Below are 26200 nucleotides of genomic sequence, written 5' to 3' on the forward strand. Positions count from 1 at the left end.
ATTCAATTCATTATCCATGTCATAAGAAAATTGCTGAATGCGCTGGAGGATGGAGCTCTCAAATCTCAAATCATATTGATATTAAGATGGCTACATTGTAGGATAAGGCAGAAAAGGCTTGTCGGATATCAAAGTCTCAATACTAATGTTCTTCCCAAATTCTCTCTTGCCTTGTTTGATCTGCTTGTTGGACTACGTAGTTGCTTTAAGATTGTTGCATGATTACATGAGCAAGTTGTACAGTTTATTTCTGTTAGCTAGAAAGAGCATTGTTTAGTTAATAGTCCGGAGGAGCATTGGAAGTACAAGAAAGATTTTAGAAGCAAATTTAGAGAACAGGGGTGCAATGTCAAGGATAACGCAAATAAATTCTATAAACCCGGCATATTATAACCAAGGAAAGATTAGGATCTATTGAAAGCTGAAAAGATAAAGCCTTTACATGGGTCTTATTCTTAACAAGTAAATGTATCTGTTTTTACAGAAGATGGTAAGGATGTGGATATTGTACTCTTCTTCAACTACATAATATCAAGATACAAGAAGCAATATTAATGATTTGGTATTTCTTAAGATAAATTACCAAGGCTGGCTGTATTTAACATCGGCTAAGAGAATAAGGGAGGGAATAATGGATGTTCAATCCATCATTTTCCAGTCCGCCTTGGCGGCAAATATCATTGCTACTAATGGCTGTGCTAGTAATCTAAAAAAACAGAAGAGGGATCGACCAAGTAATCACAGGCCAACCAGCTTAACCTTGTGGCAGATTTTTGGGAAGAGAAAGACTGAATACTGTATTTGTTGCTTTTTAGAAAGGAGTGGAATAATCAAGGATTGTTAGAATGGTTTTGATTTTGCATACACAAATCCAAAGTGCTGAAAATACTCAACGGGAGGGGCAGCATTGATGGAGAGAGAAGCGAGAGTTAATATTTCAGGTCCATTACCTTTTTTTATCAAATTAAGGGAATGTGGTCTCTGACTAACTTGAACTTTTTTAATGGCAGGTTGTTGTGCATAATTACCTTACATCAGTTGTTATGTGGGATGTAACAAGGCTTTTGACTGACCTCAGGTGATAGACTGCTGTTATCCTGTAGATGGGGGTTTCAGTCACAGAAGGACTATGGCAAGTGCATGTTGTACAATGTTAGTTTGAAGTAGGTGGTCTTAAACGATTGAGTGGATATGTTGTTGATTTCTTGTTTCACAATTAGATATCATAGTTTGGTTAAACCTTAAACAATTACCATGGGCATGGATGAGTTTGTTGGCTGGGAAATGGAGTTTGCTGTTAGACTGCAGACAACTGGCGCAATCTTCACAGTATTGCTTTGGAGGAAGTTTCCTTTTCATCCTTTTAATAGATGCTAGACAAACATTGTGACAATATAGAGACAGTAAGTGATTGAGATAAGTGAAATTGAGGAAATTCTCGATACATTCTTAATATACCTGCTGTCTCTTGTTGACATCTAAAAGCGTGTGTAAATGAGAAGTGAGTCAACAATCAATCCTTGGGGTACTTTAGAGGCTGGGGAATGGCTTATTTTCTTTGTGACTTTCTGGCTACGTTTCTATAGGTAAGCGTGAAACCAGGTGTGTGCATCTTGCTCATCTGGGTGTCAGTGAAGAGATCTTGGAGGAAGATGACTGGAGGATGGTGGGGCAGAACCTGAAGAGAGAGAACAATTTTGGGTCAGGAGAAGGCACTAGGAAGTTACCACTTCAGTGCCAATAAAGTTGAGAAAGCAAGAAGCGGATCTCGTGGGCAAGACAAATTTGGAACGGCTACTATGAGCGAGAGGAAATAAACCAGAACAAGTTTAGTCCAGGGCTTTGCCAAGGTTGAAGTGTTGGAGGGAGGTTTGACTGTTGGGCTAGGGGAAGGAAGGAGCATAGCAGAGGCAACTCATCAGATGTTTCTGGACAATGTCATTACTTTGACTGCAAGCTTACATTGATTAGAAGTCTGAAGTGTTGGGAGATGTGACAGTGGAGTAAGGTTTAAGTTGATGACTTGCAGCTGAGAGAATCTATATTTGTTAATTGTTACATTCCAATTTTTTTTTGTGCATTTGGCACTTGTGCTCTCGCTCTGGTTGAAGTTACCCTGACAATTGATGGGCAATATTCCATGGCCTCATGCAGGACCTTGCCAAATAGGTACTGAATTTGAATCCGCAGTTTCTCTCTAGCAGTCTCGTTCTTAAAAACACCAGTTTTTGAATCAAAAGTTTAAAAAGTGTCAAAATACTTTGGGGTTCTGATCTACCATCTTTTTTAAAAAGAGCAATTTTTAAAAAAATTTCTGGCACCTATGGAACCAGGAGTGTGTCAGTTGATCACCCAGAATACATGTGTCAGTTAAAGTTTATTAACAGCATAAAACACCCAAATAATGCAACTTCGCCTTAAATAAAACTTACTGGCAGAGAGCCTTCACACCTGCCCCTCACCTGACTATTCGGAGATGGTGAGAATATTGTCAACGTCCGGTGTGAGGTATATAATTTTTTTCAGTTTGAGCATGCCAGTTCATAAGGTTCTGGTTAAGACAAAGTCTGCTGCATTTATCTTTAAGTCTATTTCACAAGCATTTTAGCTGGTCACTATTAGATTGCTGTTTCTGGGATTGATTGTGGTGCTTCATAAGTTACGGGAGTGATTTTGCTAATGTGCATTGGCTATGGGCACTTTGCAACATCTATGGCTATGAAAGGTAGGATGTTAAGCAAATCTTTTTGTCTTTCAAATGGATATCAATTCTGGTTGAGGTGATGTACTGAAGGAAGACTAAGGCAAGAGAATATATAATAAGTAAAAGCAAAATATGTGGTAAACCTGAAATAAAAAACAATTAAGTGTGAGATGTTGCATTTAGGAAGACTAAGGCAGCTAAGTATACTAATGGTAGTTGTTTAGGAAGCCCAAAGGATCAAAGGGACTGTGGTATGCAAATGTAGAGAACCTTGAAGGCAGCAGGGCAGGTAGGTAGGGTGGTTATGAAGGCGTGTGGGATACTTGTCAGTATTGAATACAAAGCCAATACTAGTTAGAGCGGTGAGAAGCAAATTGAACAATTTGATTCTGAGCACCCTTACAAAGGCACAGTTTGCTACTGGCTGTGAAGCGAAGATAGAAATGCTCCTTTTTTTAAGAAAAGTGAAAATGAAGCTGTGAAAAGTAGAAAATTGGCCCCCTCTGCTCTGACCTAAGTGAACAAGGTATGGATGTATCTGTGTGTTGGGATTGGGTTGGGAAGGTGTTTTGTGGGACGTAAGGCAGTGGGGAAAAGATGCACAGGTCACACTGTGAAATTCAGCATTGAATTCTCAAGGCTGTAAGGTACCTAAGTTGAAAATGAGATGTTTCTCTGAAAGGCAACATAAACTTCTCACATTTTCAGTTTAAACCTTTTTAGCATCTCTATTCTTCCTTCACCAACATTTAGCACACAGATGCAATCTGTTCCACTTTCTCCTCTTCTCCCTCTTTCTTCATTAAAATAAACAATTTTACAACTCCTTTCAGTTTGTAAGAGCCATATCAGACTCATCTTAAAACTCTTTTTCACTCTACACAGATTCTGCCAGACCTGTTGAGATTTCCAGCACACATTTTTTTTTTTAACGAAGCAAATGGCAGCCTACTGAAAGATTTAGTGGAGAGACCTTAAAATCTGGTGGTGCAGAGAGCATTTAATGAGGCATATAATGTTCTCAGCATTAACAGAGGTACAGAGTACAAGAGCCAGGAAGATGATGATGTACTTCTACAAAATACTTGTTAGATCTCAGCTAGACTATTGCACAGGTGTGGGTGCTGCATAATAGGAAAGGATAGTGAATGTAGTGGGGAGTATAGAAGAGATTTATAAAAATGGTTCCAGGAATGAGAAATCTCAGCTATGAGGATAAGTTGAAGTTGGGACTGTCTTCCTTGCTAAGAATGTCAAGAAAATGTTTGACAGATTTGCTAAATCAAGTGTGGTTTGCATAGAGGAATTGGGGCGAATCTGTTCATGCTATGGGAAAAAGAAAGGAGGTGATGTTAGAAAAATGTAGTTAGGGTCTGGAATGCACTGTCTAGAAAAGAGGGGAGGCAGGCTCACTTGATGCATACAAGAAGGTTTTAGATGATGATTTCAAAATAATTGGTATACAGGATATGTGGAAAAGGCAGGAGATCAGCACAGGGCGGCACAGTGGTTAGCACTGCAGCCTCTCAGCACCAGGGATCCAGGTTCAATTCCAGTCTCGGGTGACTGTCTGTGTGGAGTTTGCACGTTCTCCCCATGCCTGCATGGGTTTCCTCCGGGTGCTCTGATTTCCTCTCACAGTCCAAAGATGTGCAGGCTAGGTGGGTTGGCAATGCTAAATTGCCCATAGTGTTCAGGGGTGTGTGTGTGTGTGTTATGGGGAGTGGGTCTGGGTGGGATGCTTCAAAGGGCAGTGTGGACTTGTTGAGCCGAAGGGCCTTTTTCCACACTGTAGGGAATATAATCTAAACTAATAATAGAACTGGTGCAGACGTGATGAGCTGAATGACTGACTGCCTCCTGCACCAAAGCAAATCTGTAATTCTGTGCATTGAGAAAGATTTTGATAGGCTCGAGTTTCTCTGGAACAGAGGAGGCTTTGGAAGGTTTTAATTGAGTTGTGTGAAATTACAGTTTAGGAGAAAGATCAAAAATTACAAGTTAAACAAAGTAAGTTGAAGCAGAGAATTGGAGGCAATTGAGAATTTTTGGAGAGTGGTGAGAATCTGAACCTGAGTGCTATAAGTAGAAAGTACTTTAAATGTCATAATTTGCAAGGCTGGAACCCAATAGCTGAAAAATGAAATCTCGTTTTATCTATTTTTCAAACATCATAGAATTGGTGGACCAAATAGTTTGTGTCCTGTAAATTTTGTTTCGGCAGTGCTTTGGTGGGAGTTGCTCTGTTTACAGAACCTGGCAAAAGAGTTTTCAATCAGAATTTAAATGGAATGTGTCCCTCGGTGATTTTAATATCTAATATAGAATTAGCAAATATTTAATTAGTCTTGATGTTCATTTTACTGAGTGATTTATTTCAGTAGATAAGCTTCAAAGAAACAGGAACAAAATAGACGTTCTTAGATGTTTTTAGAAATGTCAAACGCCACAAGAACTAGTAAACTATTCAGTGAGTACTCCTAGATGTCATCTTAAAAACTAAGTGCAGTGAGTGACTGCAGTCATACTGTGGTACAGTATGTGATGGAGTGTCATCAAGCATCTGCTTGCTGATGCCCAGGTTGGGTTCCACAAAGGCCACTCGACTCCCGACCACATTCTAGCTTTGGTCCAAACATGGACTAAAGAGCTGAATTTCGGAACTGAAGTGAGTGTGCCAATCCTTGATGTTAAGTCCACATTTAACTGAATGTGGTGTCAGAGCCCTAACAAAACTAAAATGGATGGGAATTGGGGCAAATTCTTTACTGGTTTGTCATACCTGGCTAATAGGAACATGGTTGTGGTTGTTGTCAGTACAAGACGCATGTCTGCCGGAGTTCTTCTGGGTAATATCCTAGGCCCAAATATTCTCAGCTACTTCATCAATGACCTTCCCCCTACCATAAAGTTAGAAGTGGGGATGTTCACCAATGATTGGTGCTGAACATGTGCATTTGTGGCAACTTCTTAAGCAGTCAGTGTTCAAATGCAACAAAACTTGGTTAATAGCCAGGCTTGAGCTGACAAATGGCAAGTAATATTTGTGCCATACAAATGCCAGGCAATGACCATCTCCATTGAGACAATCTAACCACCTCCCCTGACATAGAATGGTGTTACTGTCACTGAATTCCTCCAAAATCCTTGGGGTTACCATTGACCAGAAGCTCAATTGGACTGGCCACACAAACACAGGCTACAGCAGCAGTTCAGAGTGTAGGGATACAGTAGTGAGTAACTCACCACCTTAATCTCTTTCCCGACGCACACCACCCCACCCCCCCCCCCCCCCCCAAAAAAAAGCCTGTTCACCATTTACAAGGCACCAGTCAGGAGTGTGATGGGTTACTAGCCTGGATAAGTGCAGCGCCAACAAGTCTTAACAAGCATGACATCATCATTCAGGACAAAGCTGACCACTTGATTAATACCCCATCCTCCACCAACATTTAAATTACAGCAGTGTGTACAATCCACAAGATGCACTATCGAAATTAACCAAAGATCCTTGACTTCAAACCACAACCACATGCAACGTTCCCCTCTAAGCTACTCACCACCCTGACTGGAAATATGTCGCACTTCCTTCACTGTAACAGAGTCAAAATCCTGGAATCCCCTTCCCCAGTGTTGTGGATCATCCTACAGTAAGTGGACTGCAGCATTTCAAGAAGGCAGCTCACTGCTACCTCCACAAGGGCAGCTAGGGGCAAATAATAAATGCTGGCCCAACCAGTGGCGCCCATATCCCACGAATGGATTAAAGAAAAGTTAGATATAAATTTTAGATGCATTGTAAGACTTACCATGTGTGCAACACCTTAATTGACCCACCATTTCTCTTCACAGCTGAAATTGTTTGCTCAGCTGTATCTCTAAAAGCTTAAAAATTTAAGTTGTATTACTGTTAACTTTTTTTAATAATGCCTCTTTTAACATAGTGAATCTTCCTGATGCAAAGAGGCTTTCTAGGGCGTGTCTATAAATTCCCGTGGATGGTATGCTCTTTAATATGCAAGTATTACCATCCATTATACGTTTCCCAAAGTAATTAACGAGAGATTTTGACCCCAAACATTCTTTGGTTGTTAAGAAATGTTTGTTTATGATTGCTCAGTCTGCTCTTTATAAATATCATCAATGATCCGATTTCACCTTCCTGCATTGCATTTGAATACCTAACTGAATAACTGGTTTAACCCATCAGACTTCTATGTTTTTAGTTTTTAGAATGGTACAGTACAGAGGGACGCCATTTTGGGCCATCACTCTATTGGCGACTCTGGAAAAGCTATTGAATTAATCCCACTCTCTTCCCCTTTTTCCCTGAAATCCTGTAGGGTTTTTTCCTTTGCTTCAAAAAATATTAGTCACATTTTTAAAGTGGATGCAAAAACTGTAGGCTGTTTTCCGCACTTCTCTTGCTTAGTACTTGTAAGGTTGATTGTACCTGCTTCGTCAGCTAATTCCAGATATACTAGACTTTTTACAAAATTATGTAGCAATTATTATGATTTGTTTTCCAACACAAGTATTTGTGAATCTGCTGTAAAATACAGCGCAATAGATGTTATGGTGAACCAGCTCCTAACTAAAACTTTTGAGTAATAGGACTAGTTTGAATACTATTCATTGAAACTTTTTTCCAAGTGTTGGATTTAAAATGGATACGAAAGAGAAATCTCCTGTTGGGGTGAAAGAAAGAAATCCCAAGAACTACAATTTATTACCGTGCTAATTTAGAATTTACTACATGGTGAACTGTTGCTTTAACGTACTTGGTACACATTGAATGTGTGAATGTGCTCTCTGAGTTAAGTTGAGATTGCTAAGCCTGAAAAGTGGTATGCTTCAGTGGATTGGGGCCAAACTTTGTCTCTCCAGTTAGCTTTTGTTATATCTTTAAATTCAATAGCCTGTTCAAAATAACCCATTTACCTAGCAAGCCTGTACAAGAGGGCAGTTACCGCATTATATTAGCTGCAAGTCACAGCAAAGGTGGCTGCTACCATCCTGTTTCTTTGGGCCATGACAGGGCACGCTTGGTCTAGTTTGATAAACCAGGATAATAAAATGTGCACTTGTGCTCCTGAGATGCTGCTTGGCCTGCTGTGTTTATCCAGCCTCACATTTTATTATCTTGGAATTCTCCAGCATCTGCAGTTCCCATTATCTTTGATAAACCAGGAGTTGGTTTTCCACCCTCACTGGAGAGTCTCTTGTAGTCAACAAGATATAGTTTATTGCACTTTAGCAACTTGTTACAAATTACATTGCCATGATGGTTATTGCTAGAGATTTTTTGGAGGACCAGATATCAGTTCTCACTCCAAGATCCTAATCTGTTCTGCTCACAAACCTATGACATTTATGCTTAGTGGTTCCACAGGGACTCTTCAGTATGAACTCTTTATGACCCATGTACAACATCCTGGATGATGTTGAATTTCTTCAATCTTTGTTGAAGCTGCACTCATCTGGTGTAAAGTAATCTGTTGTGCTGCTGATTTTGTTTTGCATTATGGAAGGGGTTTTAGGGAATCAGTGATCAATTGGTTAGTGCAGAGTACACAGGTTTTGACCTGCTCTTTTAACCAATTATTTATATGACTGGCCCAGATAAGCTTCTGGATTGTAGTTGATTGTATGGAGATAAAATGTTGAATTTTATGAGGTGATGTTGTAGGTACTTTAAAGATGCAAATGTTACTTGCCATGTATCTACCCAAGCTTGAATGACAGTAGATCTTGTTACATGCTGGCGCAAGCTGCTTCATTTAACTGAAGGGTAATGAATAGAACTGCTGCAATCAACAGTGAATGCCCCAACTTCTAAACTTGTCTGGAAGGTCATTGAAACAATTGAAGATAGTTCAACTAAGACTATGCCCAATAGATTCTTGTATTGATATGGATGAGTTAATTGAGTCAGCAAAATATTGGCATATGGATTGTAATATAGGAAAATATGAGCTTGTCTACTTTGCAGGAAAACTGGAAGGGTGGTATATTAAAGTGGGGAGAGATTGAGGAACACAACTTTAAAAGGAATCTTGGGTGTTCTGATATATGAATCAAAGTTGATATTGCAAGTACAGAAGTGTTAGAAAGACAAATGGGACAAATATTTATTGCAAGGGCAATGGAATATGAAAGAATATACCTGGCCAGGCAAGAATGTGGAGTTGGGCAACAATAATATTCAGCTCATTTATATATTCTTGTTCTGGAGCTGAATGATTACAATGAACAACCACAACTGTCTTTATTTCTGCTTGGTATACTCAAGTCGGTGGACAGTTTCCCCTGTTAATCAATTACTTCAATGATGCTAAGTCTTACTGATGCCACTGTTTATCAAAGATTACCTTCTTGCTAGGGATAATTATCACAATTCCAAACAGTGGAATCTTTCATCCCTGGATTTGATCTTCAGTAAAACGCCACTAATTTGGATCATATAATTCTAGTTTGTGCTATACTTTACAGTAACCTTTTTTTACCTTTTTAAAAGAATTAACTTGGATTTATTAACATTTGAGTAATTCCTGGATGTGTTGGCATTGTAATACACATGGCAGTCAACTCGTTCGCAGCAAGGTCGGACACACAACAATGGCATAAATAGCCAGAATTTATTTTTATGCTGTTTCCAGATGGGTATAAGAATAGAAAGTTTTTAGAGGGATATAGGTCAAATACTGGCAAATGGGACTAGATTTACTTAGGATTCCTATCCAGCATGGATGAGTTGGACTGAAGGGTCTGTTTCTGTGCTTACATCTCTGACTTTGACTATATGTTGGCCAAGAAAGCTCACCTGCTCTTTAAATAGTACAATAGGTTCAGGGCTTAGGAGTGGCAGATGGAGTTTAATTTAGATAAATGTGAGGTGCTGCATTTTGAAATGGCAAATAAGGGCAGGACTTGTGCAGTTAGTGGTAAGGTCCTGGAAAGTGTTGCTGAACAAAGAGACCTTGGAGTGCAGGTTCATGGTTCCTTGAAAGTGGAGTCGCAGGTAGATAGGATGGTGAAGAAAGTCTTTGGTATGCTTGCCTTTATTGGTCAGTGTATTGAGTATGGAGTTGGGAGGTCATGATGTGGCTTTACAGAATATTAGTTAGGCCACTTTTGGGATACTGCATGCTGTTTTGGTCTCCCTGCTATAGGGAGGATGCTGTAAGACTTGAAAGGGTTCAGAAAAGATTTACAAGGATGTTGCCAACGTTGGAAGGTTTGAGCTGTAGGGAGAAACTGAATAGATTAGATTCCCTACAGTGTGCAAACAGGCCCTTCGGCCCAACAAGTCCACATTGCCCTTTTGAAACATCCCACCATCCCCCTATAGCCCACACACCCCGAACACTACGGGCAATTTAGCAAGGCCAATCCACCTAGCCTGCACTTCTTTGGACTGCGGGAGGAAACCGGAGCACCTGGAGGAAACCCACGTGGACATGGGGAGAATGTGCAAACTCCGTACAGACAGTCACCCAAGGCTGGAATTGAGCCTGGCTCCGTGGCGCTGTGAGGCTGCAGTGCTAACCACCGAGCCACTGTGCTGCCCTAAGCTGGGGCTATTTTTTCTAGAGTGTCAGAGGCTGAGTGGTGACCCGGTAGAATTTTATAAAACCGTGAGAGGAATAGATAGTCAATTTAGACAAGCTATTTTCCTTGGGGTGGCAGAGTCTAAAACTAGAGGCCACAGGCTGAAGATGAGAGGGGAAAGATTTAAAGAGCAGCTAAGGGCAAAACTTTCATGCAGAGGGTAGTGTGTTTATCAAACGAGTTGCCAAAGGAAGTGGTGGAGGCTGATACAACTACAACGTTTTAAAAGGCATTTGGATGGGCATATGAATAGGAAGGGTTTGGAGAGAGATGGGTCAATTGCTGACAAGTGGGACTAGATTTATTTAGGATATCTGGTCGCCATTGACAAGTTGGACTGAAGGGTCTATTTCCATGCTGTAGATCTCTCTGACTATACATAGAGCAAGTCACTAAGAAGGCTCCCCTGCTTGTCTTCAAATAGAAAATTAAGGTCTTTTACAACCTTGCAGAAAAGAAGATGGGGCCTCTATTTGAAAGGTACACTTGAAAATAGCGTCTTTAAGAGTTGAACACTTCTCCAGAATGTGTGCTCAGTGCATTTTTGTGAATTCATGCCAGCAACTTTCTAATTCAAGCAAGACTATTGCCACAAAACTCTGGCAAGCACCACGGAGTTGGTGTGGAGGTGTGATTTCTGAAGAAGGGTCCAGACTCAAAACATCCACTTTCCTCCTGCTGTGATACTGCTTGGCCTGTGGTGTTAATACAGCTCTAGACCTTGTTATCTCAGATTCTCCAACATTGGCGGTTCCTACTATCTCTGAATCACTTTTAACCCCACTGTGAAGCCTCATCTAAGGATGCCTACCTTTGAAGTAGTTACGCCCCACCTTTCGGAAAGACCTCAGTGGATCTCTCCCACTGCAACCCTCTGGTAATTTCTTCAGCCCTGAAACTGCTCGACCACGTCCTGAAGCAAACCAGCTGCTACAGCCACGTGGCCTTCCTTAGTATCTGCCTATGGAACTGGATCATCTCCAATGGAGTACAGTCTACATTCAGGCTTTACCAGTTTGGCCCCAACCGCGATGACTGCTACATACAGAACATTCAGATCCTTCAAAAACATTTCTGTCTGCAACTGCTCAAACCCACACTCGCAGCAATGTGCTGGCATCGCCTGGTACTACAATCAAGCCTACCCCAACTCAGAGCCTCCCTCTCCCAGGCCTGCAAAGGACCTCTCCTGTTTTTCATTCTTCGTAGGATCCACCGCCTTGTCTGAAGAGGGCCTAGACCCGAAATCTCAGCTTTCCTGCTCTGCTGCTTGGCCTGCTGTGTTCATCCAGCTCTACACCTTGTTATCGTTGGTGTGCCTGTGGAGGCAAATCAATTTGACTGGAAAAATTATTTTTACCTTTTTTTGCTTCCAATGTTCTGCACGTCTGTTTCAGTTTTAGGTGACCCACTTCCACCACAATGGCAAAATTTCTTGAAGTGATTGCTATCTTTTGTGCTTGATCAACTTGATTGTTCTCCCTCCCACTTTTTTGGCTTTCAGTGTGAAAGGGTGTGGTAGACAGAGTTTCAGTAGTGTATAATGATAGGAGTTGTCTGATTACAAGATGAACCACAGTAAAAACTGCACCACTTAATTCCTGTACTCCCTTTCTGTATTTGGGTAAATAACTGGAGCACACTGTGCTTGAGTTTCATTTTTGCAGTCAGATTTCAATGAATAGTTATGCACAATGGCCTCATACATCTTTGGTAATTCTGCTCTGTTGATGGAAGCTGTATGATTGTTCAGTTTGTTACATCCTTTTCTTTCACTGCCTCCTTATTAATTTGAATTGGCTGTAGCTTGGTATTTCTCTGCAGGCTTTGAACTAAAACTTATCGGTGCTCTGACTCTACATATTGCTGTAATGTATGACTGCAGTACATGCTCCTTCAGTTTAGTCTGATGTTTTATTCTTGTGTTGAAGCTGTAATATTCGAGATCTGAGAACTTTATATATTCAATATCTTTTTGACTCAGCATTGCATTCATTATATGAAGTTCTCAGATCTTTGTCCTATGCCATCATTAGCTGATTCCTGTATGGATGGCAGTGGGAATGCTGCATTTGCTGTGCCTTGCTTTAACCAGTCAGGAAGTATTCCTTGTCAGCGTAATTTGATGTAAGGCACCACAAACATTTCAGTTGTTTTTGTCTGAGATCATTTTCCACAGATGCTAAACTTGAAAAGTAAATGTGTTAAGATCTTAACTAAAACAAGTAAATTTGTTGACATAATGCAATTATATCTATATTTTTGTTTAGCAATAGAACCTGCATTCTACTAAGCTTGCTGCAACGTAATCTCAGCAAATTTATTCTGCCATGAGTTTAATCTCGTGAAGGGAATAAACTTTTTTTCTTGCCAAAATGAGGGCAAAATATTGGATGTCTTTGGCAAAAATGACTAATTGACTCTCTTCGAATGAAAGAAATAAGTACGATCTCAATGTTTAACCATTGGAAATATGCTTCCATTCACTATTGTAAAGCATGATCTTTTTGTTTTTGTTGGTCTCCTTGACTTGTCCTTCCCTTCTCCTGAAGAGCTGAATACATCAACTCTCCATGTGCATGGTTCGAATTATTCAGCACTTTTGTTCCCAGTATACTGATGAGGCACAGTTAGTTGTCTTCAGGTACTAAATATGAATTTGCAATGTTTTGACTTTTTTTTTAAGATCTACACACCTAACAACATTAGATATTATTTAGTTGGTACACCAAAATAACTCTGGATAAATTATTCAATAAATGCTCCTGCATGTGATGTTGAAATTCCTTGACTTTCGATGCCTTCTTTGCTGAAAATGTACGAAATAGACTGCAGTGTTTCAAAACATTTAGTTAAATAAAACAACTAATATAACTGCCAAAAGTGCAATGGTACAGCTGCCAGAAGGCCAATAAAAAACCGGTTTCGGGCATCCATGCTGCAGTTACCTTTGCCTTACATAGAATAGAGCAGTGACTACATAATAATATGCAAGTGAACAGAATCACTAAGTTTTTTTTTCAAACTGTATATGTTGGGTTAGATTATGAATTGCAATGTTTTAACAGATTAGCTCTCTCTTTCTCTGTAAGCGCACAGAACAACCTGTTCCATGAATGCTCATTAAGCTACTGATTTGCAATAAACTGAACATAACTGTTTGTAATTATTGGCAAGGTATGTGAACCCAAGATGAGAATATTGACTAATATTGACCTGGCTATGAGTCATGTACTGGAAAATGGAATTAGACAAGATAAATGCTTGATGACTGTGGCTTTTATGGTAAAAGGGCATATTTACATGCTGTAAAACAAAAAAAAACTGACTTTATCCTCCAAGACAACAAAATGTGAGGCTGGATGAACACAGCAGGCCTGCTGTGTTCATCCAGCCTCACATTTTGTTGTCTTGGATTCTCCAGCATCTGCAGTTCCCATTATCTCTGACTTTGTCCTCGATTCCATTTTACATTGATTACCAAGATACACTCCTGGACATCAATATAACTTTATCTAAAGGGTAATATGAGCTGCTAGAGTAAAAATTACAGCTTCTAACTCACTTGAATCGGGATCAGTTATTCTGCCTTAATGTTCTATTGTTGATTATAGCAGGAAACTGCAAACTGAGTTGTTTCATCCTGTTTGGATTTGAGTACTTAAATGCTCACAATCGACGTTTGTGTGTATGATTATAGTATTTAAAAGATTGGGGCTAGTATTAATGAGTTTTGAAAAAAATACAGTGAATTACTATGAAACTTTTCTGCTTTTTAAGCTAGAGCTACCTAAGTGTTGTCTTGGTCACACAACAGTGTGCACTGGAGCTTGGTTAATTTCATGATTCCATTAACTTGTATACATCACTGTTTGCTACTGCTGATAAAAATTAATGTCTTTATTGAATTTGAGCACAGAGGAATGGGGGGGGGGCGTGGAAATACTGTTCCTTTATGAACAAATTCAGACTAAAACTTCTGGGCAAGAAAAATGGGTGTGTAAAGGCTTGCGTTGCTTCACAAATTAACCATTCAGTTCTCTCCTGAGCCACTTCCCTGTCTTGCACACTTGTGAACCTGAGCCTAGTCAAAATCCTTTCGGGTTGAGACCCTTCTTCAGAAATGGGGGAGGGGAAGGGGATTCTGAAATAAATAGGGAGATGGGGGAGGCGGATAGAAGATGGATAAAGAAGATAGGATGAGAGGAGATGGGCAGGTCAAAGAGTCAGGGTTAGCGCCAGAGAAGGTGAACGTAGGTGGGGAGTTAGGGAGGGGAATAGGTCGGTGCAGGGAGGATCGACAGTTCAAGGAGGTGGGATGAGGTTAGTGGGTAGGAGATCGGGATGGGGCCTTGAGGTGGGAGGAATAATTAGGGCGGCAGGGAATAGCTGGGTTGCATTTGGGATGTGTGGTCGGGCAAGGGAAGATTTTTGAAGCTTGTGAAGTCTACGTTGTGATACCCTTGTGGTCTCCTCTATATCAGGGAAACCAAGCAGAGGCTTGGGGACCGCTTTGCAGAACGCCTATGCTCAGTTCACAACAAACGACTACACTTTCCACTCACAAACCATTTCAACTCTTTCCCCCCAACTCGGACGACATGTCCATCCTGGGCCTCCTGCATTGCCACGATAATGCCACCCGAAAGATGCAGGAACAACATCTCATTTCTCTTGGGAAGGCTGCAACCCAAGGGCATCAATGTGGACTTCACAAGCTTCAAAATCTCCCCTCACCTGACCACGTCCCAAAACGAGTCCAACTAGTCCCCACCTCCGTAACCATTCCTCCCACCTCAAGCCCCAGCCCACTACTCTCATCACACCCCCTTGACCTGTCTGTCCTCCCTGGACCAACTTATGCCCTCCCTAACTCCCCACCTACATTCACCTTCACTGGCTGTAACCCCACCTCTTTGACCTGTCTGTCTCCTCTCACCCTATCTTCTCCTTTTATCCATCTTCTAACCGCCTTCCCCCGTCTCCCTATTTATTTCAGAATTCCTCTTCCCCTCCCCCATTTCTGAAGAAGGGTCTCTACCTGAAACATCAAACTTTCCTGCTCCCCTGATGCTGCTTGGCCTGCTGTTCATCCAGCTTCACAACGTGTTATCTCAGATTCTTCAGCATCGGCAGTTCCTACTATCTTTAGTCAAAATCCTGTTGTCCATGCCCTATCTCAGACCAGATTCTGTGCCCCATGAGCACTATGGTTACTGACCTACTTTAGTTTCAGGTCCAGTAATGCTTTTTAATGCCAGTGTAGTCTTGCACCTCTCACTGTAAACTCCTCCATTTCCACAAGAGTTGCCACCTAGATCATTTCTCCATTTCTCCAATTTTGGTCTGTTGTATGTAGTCTTTTTTTTAAAACCTCTCCATTCAAGATTTTCCACTTTCACCACAGGAAACTGAAAATTTAAGTTGTTTGCTTCAATTGACTGTCTGCACCCTCTTTTTAAAGGCAATTTGAGGAATGGAACAAAATATTTTCTAAGATATTTGTGGTGTATAACTGGATTACTTTGAATTCTTCAGGTTTGAGATTAATGGCGGAAGAACTATGCCAATTATTCTGTAGGAGCATTGTAAATGTATTCATAGAACATGTTTACAATGCTACAGCTTGCTTTCCTTTCTACTGGTGATCTCTGTCTTACTGTGCAAATGCAGTTGGAACTGAAAAGCAAGGGAACTACTTCCAGTTGAAATTATAAATGTGATTTTTTTTTTGCTTGAGTGTAGTGGTTGACTGGTAATAGTTCTTGTTTAAAGCAGCTGAAGAGTAAGTACAGTTTATGTATACAAACAGGAAAATAACACTTTGACCTTGCTGTTGCATTGTTTGGAAAATTTTGTAACAGCTAACATATTGAGTAACAAGTAAAAAGAAATTTTGTTAATAATCAAAATAAACTGATCTAAGTTGTCATTTGCAATATGAATAATTTGTGCAAAACACTTTAGAACTGGCAGAATATTAAAGTAAGCGTACTTACTAAGTATTTGAGAGGGTTAACTTGCAAGTTTAGAGTAGAATAGCGGTTTATTGTCAGTTGTATTTATGATAAGTGAGATCTGTATATGTTGCCACAACTTGTCATTTTAAGTGCGGAAATTTATAAAAAAATAATTGAAATAAAGTTCATCTTTTGTTCCCTCCATGGCTCCTGGGTTTCCAAAGTGACTATGGGATGGCGCTGCTGAAGCTGCCCCTGATGTCACCAAAGCAAGGATTTCAGACTGGACCCACCATGCTGCCACTTCCGAAATCACTGTCACACCAAGAAGGAACAGACTGAATCAACCAAATCTCCGATGCTGAAGCTGTTGCTGCTTGAAGCCACCATATTGTTGCTGTAGCCATAAATTACCGGAGCCACTGTACTGCTAAAACAGTTGCACTGCTAGCAGAAATGGACCAGACCCACCAAAAATAAAGTCAGGCCACAAGGAGTAGACGTCTGGATCCACAATGCCGCTGCCGCAGCAGGCTCTTAAAACCACCTTCCTCCACCATGGCCACAGAAAAGAGTGAACATTTAAAGAAGGAAAAAAGAAACAGAACAAAAAACATGCAAAGAAGAATGTGAGCAGCCTGGTGAGCGAGAGGGGGAATGTACAGGCACATAGCCTGAACACATCCTACCTTGCTGCTGCCTCCATCCAGCCTAATGATCTAGGGAATAAAAAGTGAATCATGCAGCTTTATGTTTAATATTTTGAACATAATTTTTAGGATCTTATAAAATCTGTTATTTGTCTCAAAGCAAAAAATGTAACTTGGCAAAGCTGGTGTACAATCTACGTACTGAAATAGATTTTAACATTGAGGCAACTTGTTCTGTAATTTTAAAATTAATGTTAGTCTAGATTTTATCTGTTAAGTATGGAGACATCATCAAATATCTGAAGAATGTGATAAAATTGAAAGGACCGTTATGCTAATTGAACATAATGCAGCATAAGACAATTTCATAAGAATCACCGCAGAATTGAAAGACAAGATAATTTGTGACTAGCATTTTAATTGATTTCACGTTCATTAGTACATGTTGGGTGTCATGGGCCATTGTGTCTGGTGATCGCTGGCTGGGAAGTGCATTGGTGCTAAGTACAAGAAATAGGAATCTCCACTGTCTTGTACCAACAAATTACCTTGGACTTCCCGTGCTTATCATAGGCACAGGCAAGCACAGTAATTGAAATGATGTGGGAGGATCCATTCCCAACTCCCACCTGCACGATGATCATTTGGAGCAATCCCAAGTGGATATGTGCCCCTCTCCAAACACTCGTGAAGAGATGCAGATTGTGTTCCACAGATAAGGCAGATATTTTAGAACATGAAGTCAGTGATCTTTTTTCTGACAGCAAACCAAAAGCATTGGAAAGTTCTAGCTCCAGCTACATAACCCATTCAGAATTGTCCTAGTAGATGCTTTTCATTCCTTCTTTCAGCCAGACATCTCATCCTATTAAGTCTTCCAGTGCCCAGGATTTCTTCAGGCCATCTGAGGCCTGACACTTCGGTCCCCTGGCATTGTCCATTGACAACCATGATGCGCTCTGTATTTGTTTCAGACACTTAAATCACTTTTTTTAATTAATGGTCAATGATAAGTTTAATTTAATTCTGATCAAATGTCTGTGCTAAAGGCTATATGTTGTACTTCAGAATGAGTTGATAATTGACAGTTTGACAAGACTTCATATGATTTGTATTTTTTTGGTGTAGTAATGTGCCAATTGTTATCTTGCACTGTTAACCAAGCTTCTAAATATTTGTAGGATTAGTTTGCATTGAGTGTAATTTTATTTTTTGTTGTTTACAGGATCGCAATCGTCTGTATGACTCTCTGAACATGCATTCGCTTGAAAATTCGCTTATTGACATAATGAGAGCTGAACATGATCCACTGAAAGGCAAGTATTAATTGCGCTTTCTTATAATACAAGAGATATAAGATTTTTACAAAACGTGCATTCATACTAATTTGCATCAGATATTAGGAAGACAAAAACTGAAAAGACGCATAAGTGTGATCTTGGATAATCAGAAGCCGCTTAAAAATGATTTAGTGATGTGAAATATAAGAAGACAAGTTTAGTATTTTTAAATGAACATATTTCAATGAATGAGGATAAGTGAGTGCAATGTGATTTATCCTCTTTGGTATGAATACCATATAGCACAATCAGACTGAGATTATAGTGGATTAGAAATGTGGTGAAAAATAACCTCGATAACAAGTCGAATTACATGGAATTTTGCGACATAGAGCAAGGCTGGTTGGTCTAGCCCAAGTTGGTGTTTGTTGCATGAGTTGACTGTCATCATAATTCCTGTTTTCTGATTCCTTTCTCTTTCAGATACTTATCCAGTATCCCCTTTAAAAGCATTTTGATTCATAAGGTTAAGTAGAATTAATGTGAATGGAAATTAGGTAAAACAGGATCAAAAAATGTTGGGAGTAAATTCAAGGCCCCCCCATCAGTAATTAGAACACTGGACAAGGTATCACACTAGAAATGATTATGTATTGAAATAAAATGAAAGGTTGTTAATAGTCTAAAAAATGTGTTGATCCCTCTTGGTGCCATAAACTAAAGGAATGGAAAGCGAAAGGGCTCTAAGGAGGTAAAGTAAGCTGGTATATAATTGCTCAGGGATGTGTATTTCACTGGCTGGGCCAGCATTTATTGCCAGTCCTTAATTGTCCCTGAACTGAGGCCCTCTGAGTCTCATGTAGGCCACAAGAGGTCAGAATTACTCATTTCCTTCCCTACAGGATTGGGGAAATTTAACAGTAAGTTATATGGTAGCCATGAAACTTTGAATTTTTTTTAGTGAATTCAGATTTCACCGTCTGCCATGGTCGCATTCAAACCCATGTCCTCAGTTCATTCGGCAGGAATTCTAGATTTCTTTTCGAATGACTACTACTGTGACACTGCCTCCTATAAATAGAAGATGTTAAATTATTTTGTCAGACTTGCTTGCATTCTTGTCAAAATGGAAAAATATTTAATCTATATGTTCGGTTACACATTAATGTGAGGAGCGAGGATGTTGCCAATGGTTGAGCAATGTTTACCACTATTTGTGACTCTTCGAATACAGAACCAATCTGTGTTCAGATGCAGCAAGATCTGCAGTCTCGGCTTGGGCTGACAAGGGACAAGTAACAGAGATAATGGGAACTGCAGATGCTGGAGATTCCAAGATAATAAAATGTGAGGCTGGATGAACACAGCAGGCCAAGCAGCATCTCAGGAGCACAAAAGCTGACGTTTCGGGCCTAGACCCTTCATCAGAGAGGGGGATGGGGTGAGGGTTCTGGAATAAATAGGGAGAGAGGGGGAGGCGGACCGAAGATGGAGAGAAAAGAAGATAGGTGGAGAGAGTATAGGTGGGGAGGTAGGGAGGGGATAGGTCAGTCCAGGGAAGACTGACAGGTCAAGGAGGTGGGATGAAGTTAGTAGGTAGGAGATGGGGGTGTGGCTTGGGGTGGGAGGAAGGGATGGGTGAGAGGAAGAACAGGTTAGGGAGGCAGAGACAGGTTGGACTGGTTTTGGGATGCAGTGGGTGGAGGGGAAGAGCTGGGCTGGTTGTGTGGTCCAGTGGGGGGAGGGGACGAACTGGACTGGCTTAGGGATGCGGTGGGGGAAGGGGAGATTTTGAAGCTGGTGAAGTCCACATTGATACCATTAGGCTGCAACACAATGTGGACTTCACCAGCTTCAAAATCTCCCCTTCCCCCACCGCATCCCTAAGCCAGTCCAGTTCGTCCCCTCCCCCCACTGGACCACACAACCAGCCCAGCTCTTCCCCTCCACCCACTGCATCCCAAAACCAGTCCAACCTGTCTCTGCCTCCCTAACCTGTTCTTCCTCTCACCCATCCCTTCCTCCCACCCCAAGCCGCACCCCCATCTCCTACCTACTAACCTCATCCCACCTCCTTGACCTGTCCGTCTTCCCTGGACTGACCTATCCCCTCCCTACCTCCCCACCTATACTCTCTCCACCTATCTTCTTTTCTCTCCATCTTCGGTCCACCTCCCCCTCTCTCGCTATTTATTCCAGTTCCCTCACCCCATCCCCCTCTCTGATGAAGGGTCTAGGCCCGAAACGTCAGCTTTTGTGCTCCTGAGATGCTTCTTGGCCTGCTGTGTTCATCCAGCCTCACATTTTATTATAAGGGACAAGTAACATTCACATTATGCAAATGCCAGACAATGACCATCTCAAATAACAGACAACCACGACCTCTTGAAATTCAATGAGTTGCCATCACTGAGTCCTCCACTGTTGGTAATATTCCAAGACTGCCTCACTGACACTTAATTATTTACACACCTATAATGCGTTTGACGATCTCATCCAAACCTTATTTATTTCTATACTTTCTAGAATACTATGGTATGTGGATAGCAATCAGGAAACTGATATTTCTTGTCATTCTCCAATTTGGTGACATAGGCCAATTATCTGTCCTAGTACTCCCTTGACCTCAATGAGAACAAAGTAAGAGTTAAGTCTGGACTTTTCTAGTTTGTACAACATTCTATGGTGCTGTCTCTGATCAATCAGTTTTCTGTTGACAGTTTTTTCTGTTCATAGGATGTGGGTGGCACTGGCTAGAACTGCATTTTTTTTTGCTCATTGCTGTGGGTCTGAAGTCACATGTAGGCCAGACCAAGCAAAAATGGCAGATCTCCTTCCCTATAGGGCATTAGTGAACCAGCTGGGTATTTATGACAATCAGCAGTGGTTACTTAGTTGCTATTAGGTTACTTTGTAAGTATTTTTCATCAATCTATTCAGACATGATGTGGCAGATTTTTGGCATAGATGGAACTTAAACCTTCTGGCACAGAAGCAGGGACACTACCGCTGTGCCACAAGAGCCATTTTACTTAACAATCCACATCTAAATCAGACGCTCTCCATTCAGCCATATGACAGCCCATATTAGCTTTGTATGCAGATATTTACTGATTTGGTCAAATTCCACCAACTCAGAGATTTCTGAAAAAACTCAATAGATCAGGCAGCATCTGTGGATAGAAAGCAAAGTTATTGTTTAGGGTCCTGTGACTCTCCTTTTGGAACTCTGTGATTTTGGGCCAAAACTAAAAGACAAAATACAGGTAATTCAGTAGCAATCAACAGGAGCCTAGAGAAATTAAATGGATTGATTATGGAATTTTCAGTTAAAGTTACTGTTAATAAATGTGCATTAGTACAGGAAACCAACACTGAATGAGGATGCATTTGCATAGGTGTAAAGGATTTGTAAGATTATTGATCATTCATTAAGAGTATTGAACCAATATAACATTACCAGTGAAGATAATTCAGTACTGCGTGTGCCTTGAGGGCTTTTGATAGATCAAGTAAGCTATTTTTTACAGTTATATTTAATGGTAAGGCTACAGTTGATGTATTATGTATAAATTTGATAAATCAAATGTTTTGACGGTTTGCAGAATGGACTTGAGTTTTAAGTTGAGAGGCTCATAAATTAGATTTGTTCATTGGTTTGACAATATTTTCAGTAAATACAGTAAAATCTTGGAAATATTAAAACAATTGCCTAATTGCTTTTGAGTCTGTTATTTGGCCCAGGAGATCATAAGCCATTGTCAGCAACATGAATGGTGGGATAGTACCACATCAAAAGCAGGTGAATCTGTTGACTGACTTCTATGAAAATGATTTTTAGGCATGGGGAGGGGCCAGATCCTCCTTGTGGCATAATAGCAATGTCCCTACTCCTGGACCAGGAGACCAGGATTCAAGTCCGCGCTCCAAAGGTATCTATTAACACTTCTGAACAGTGTGATAAGAAAAAAAGGATAATGATAAAACAAATCCTTTATGGCACAGTGGTAGTGTCCTGACCCCTGGACCAGGAGGCCCAGGTTCAATTCCCACCTGCTCCAGAGTTGTGTAATAACACTTCCGAGCAGGCTGATTAGAAAAACAGGTTGAATCAAATAATTTTTCGGAAGGGTTAGTACGACACAGATGTACTGTTCCCACCTCTGAGCCATGAAGCCTGCATTCAAGTCCTGTCTGCTCCAGAGGTGTGTCATAACATTTCTGAACAGGTTAACTGCACGTCTTGGGAGAAAAGCTTATTTTGAAGGTTGGAGGGTTAAAATTTGGCTTAGATTGAACCTTCTATGAAATCCCAAGCTGGATCTTTGTCACTGTGGTAACAAGGTTGTTTTTATTTCAGGATTGGAAGATGTAAAGTCTTGTGCTTTTAAATGAATCACTTTTCGCGATCAGGCATCACTTTAAGAGCGTAACTTCATAAGTCTTTTTGTGTAACCTTGTCTCGAAGTGGATTATATTTTTATACTTTTCTAAAATAAATGATTGTGTACTCTAATAACTGCTTGGTCACCTTGTGCAGCTTTTTGTTTAAAGGTGACATTCTAGTAATGAAGATTGCACAGGTTTATTGCATGGTAACATTGAATAATAGTTGACAATATTACTATAGAATGCAATCCATGCAGGTGTTTGGCCATGACAATAAAATTACTTATTTTGCCACTTTAGGAATGCTTAGTTGACAGTTAAAGCTAAATATTTCTGACAAGTTGAAATATTTTCAGTAAAGGCTGTCATCAGTAATAGATTTGATTATTTGCATTTTTAAGGTCAAATACAAAGGTCTCAAAATACCAATCATTATTCTATGCAATGAAAGCAAAGTTGATTTTAAAGTTATTTTTAATCCATAAATATGTATCCCTTTTTAGTTTGATAAAGAAGCTGTACAGCTGAGCCACATAATATCTCTACTTTAATTCACAATCTACACTGATAATGGAAGTCATCTTGGCCCCTTTTGCCATGGAAAGGGAAAATTGCTAAAGTAGGTACAGATGAGGAGGGTATTGATTCCATTGTGGTTTCTTTCAGAATTTAAAAAAAATTCTTCTGCTAGTTTGGTGCCTCCAAGGCCATTTTCTCCTTAGTTTGTTCAGAACCATGCAAGTGGCACTGAGACCTGTTTTACTAATGTAGATGACTTTAAACCTACATCAAGATCATTGCTTCCACCAGTCCATCTCTAGGTATTTTCTATTCAGCCTGTGTAGAGATGTTATGGTGCACCTCCTGAAACAGGTAGTACTTGAACCCAGGCTTCCTGGCTCTGAGTTAGGGTGCTACTACCGTGCCACAAATGCCCTTAATTAAACTAAATGAAAAACTTCACAAATTTGTCATCCTTTGGGCAAGGACAGCAAGGGAGCCCATTGATTTTCTTATTCCCAAAGCAGATCCCTCACAACTTAGCATAAGATGATCAGGGCCCAAGTTTTGTATTTGTCCCTCAGTATAAATTACATTTACAAGCCTGAATTTTATCTCCGGCTTGGTCATCCTTTTAACGGGGAGGTAATTGGGCCCAGCGTCGGTCCTGCAGCAGCAGGACCAGCTTTATGATTTGTTACTGCAAGCGATTTCCTAAGTGACCACTTGCAGACCTAGTGTGCTACTACGGTAGGCTTCTGATGCTACCAACACATTCCTCCACCTGCATCTCTGCAACACCAGTCTGGTCACTAGGATCGGGGTCATGAAAGGCAGGCAAGAAATTCTGAGCCAAACAAAATTTATACATTCACTGAGCTGAGGATCGGAATAGAAACCTGCTTTGGTGATTGGCTAGGAGGCGATGATACCACCTTCCTTGTTAGTGACTATTTCTGTGGTCTATGGAATCTTGGCCACTCTTTCCCCTGAACCACCTATTGAAGGGAGACCATACGCTATTGTCTTCTGAAAGAATGCCAGTAAGACTCTAGAATAGTACTTAAGAGCCTTGTACAGATAGATTGATTGCCTGCCTCCTTGGGTCAGGCCAACTGCATCTATTCCCAATGTTGGGAAACAGCCCAGAGAGAATCTACAATGTCACAGGCGCAATATGCGCAGAAATCCAGTGGTAAGTGTGGAGGTGGAGAAGCATAGCAGACCAGGCAGCATCCAAGGAGCAAGAAAGTTGATGTTTTGGATTCTTTCAGAAATTCTTCAGAAACAGGGACGGGGATGGGAGCTCCAAAATAAATAGAGGAGGGGGTAAGGCTGGGGAAGCTATGTGGGATGGTGATAGATGAGTAGAGATCCACTGAAGTCTTTCTGGAGGGAGGTGGATAACTTCTCCAAGGCGGGTATCCCTAAAAGGAGCTTTGCAGTGGTGTTATAACTCACTCGGTAAGAACTGCTGATACTGGAGTCAGAACAAAGTGTGGAGCTGGAAGAGCACACTGACTAGGCAGCATCGACCTGAAACGTCGACTTTCCTTCTCCTCTGCTGCCTGGCCTGTTGTGCTCCTCAGACTACACGCTATTATCTCTGACTCCAGTATCAGCCATTCTTACTATCTCTGAGAAATTCATTGATGCCTCCAGCTCCCAGCTTGCCTGCAGGATGTTGGTGAAAGTCTGCCCATAATGTGCCTGTCATGTAACAGATTTTCAGTGTTTGTTTGAACTGGGGAAGGCTGAAAGAGGACATTAACTAACAAGATGTAAGGTGAGGACCTAAAGTTTTGCTAACAAAATAGATTTTGAGGAAGCTCCTCATGGTGAGGTAAGTGTTGAAAAACCAAGTTTTAAGAAACTTCGAGTGGAGGCTTGTGGATGAAGGGAATGAAGAGGTGCACGGTAATTCATTTTAAAAAATGAGCAGGAAAACATTGCAGAAGTCACAGTTTAGATTGAGTGTTTCAGTCGATGGGGAGACCAGCAATGTTATGAAAGATAGCAACTTTGTATGTATAATTTAATTTTGAGGTACAAAAAGCAAGAGATATAGTTCTAAATTTCAGTTAAAATATATTTAACATTAGAGATTTTTGGCAGGAACTTTTGGATTTGCAGGGGTATGTATGCAAAAAATGCGCCAATTTTGTTTTAAAAAGCAAACAGTAAAAAAGATATTGTCTTTTCATTAAAATGTGATTTATTTTAAAGTAAACAGTAGGGTTAGTTGCTGATCTGTTCTTGTCAGCAGCACATCTATGACAACTTGAAATGTTAATTAACTTGTATATTGGCTGCATTCTTCTGAAAACATGCCCATTTTGTTTTGCTTAATTCTTTATGATGTTTCCTCTTGGTGCCTTGGGATCAAGGACGACTTGTTTACACTCGTTTCTAAGGATTCTGAGATGGCTAAGCCCATTGCACCATCTATGCACAATGCCAGGTGGTGGTTGAAAAACTAACTGGATGGGGAGGGGAGGATGGTGGAAAATTACCCTCATTGTCTTAAATGGATGATACCTTGCTCTGAGACCATTCCCTCTGGTCCTAGACTTTCACAGAAGGAAACAACTTTCGGCATCTACTCTTGAGACCACAAAGCATCTCTTGCATGTTTCAGGAAGATTACACGTCATTCTTCCAAACTCCAATGATTACCAGCCCAACCTAAGAAAATCCCTCCATACCTGGAAGCAACCTAGTGAATCTTTTTTGGTCTGCTCCGTTGCTTGTGTACCTTCCCTTAAAGAAGGGCACTGAAGCTCTTTACAGTTTTGAGGAATGGTCTGACTAGTGTATAGGTTTAGCAAGATCTCGCTACTTTTATACATTTCTGAAATAAAGGCCAACATTCAGTTTGCCTTTCCTGTTCCGATTTCGTCCTTGCTGAACTCTGATGCTAGTGTTTTGAGACTCTTTGGAATTCTGTAGCTCAGACGATTAAAGTCTGAGATTCTTGGACTTGAATCTAGAGATACAAGATTCAGGCAGGTAAGTGAAATTGAGGTCAAAGGCCGATGATGTGGCACTAAACAACAAAACAAGTTTGAGGAACCATATGACCTGCCCCTATTTTACATTCTTTTT

The 26200-nt window shown here is 40.6% G+C and overlaps 1 protein-coding gene across 3 annotated transcripts in view; it reads left to right on the plus strand.

The window, feature by feature from the left end:
- LOC125458002 (cytoplasmic polyadenylation element-binding protein 2) overlaps window positions 1-26200 on the plus strand; it is a 126773-nt gene that overhangs the window by 23771 nt on the left and 76802 nt on the right. For 2 of the 3 annotated variants that reach the window (XM_048542864.2, XM_048542856.2), the window contains exon 3: window positions 18151-18241. In XM_048542864.2, the coding sequence (XP_048398821.2) occupies window positions 18151-18241 (91 nt within the window). Of the gene's footprint in view, window positions 1-16895; window positions 16917-18150; window positions 18242-26200 lie in introns of those variants that run through there. The other variant, XM_048542871.2, reaches the window with a different exon arrangement.

Source organism: Stegostoma tigrinum, chromosome 1 (genome assembly GCF_030684315.1).
Source record: "Stegostoma tigrinum isolate sSteTig4 chromosome 1, sSteTig4.hap1, whole genome shotgun sequence".
Classification (NCBI taxonomy): Eukaryota; Metazoa; Chordata; class Chondrichthyes; order Orectolobiformes; family Stegostomatidae; genus Stegostoma; species Stegostoma tigrinum.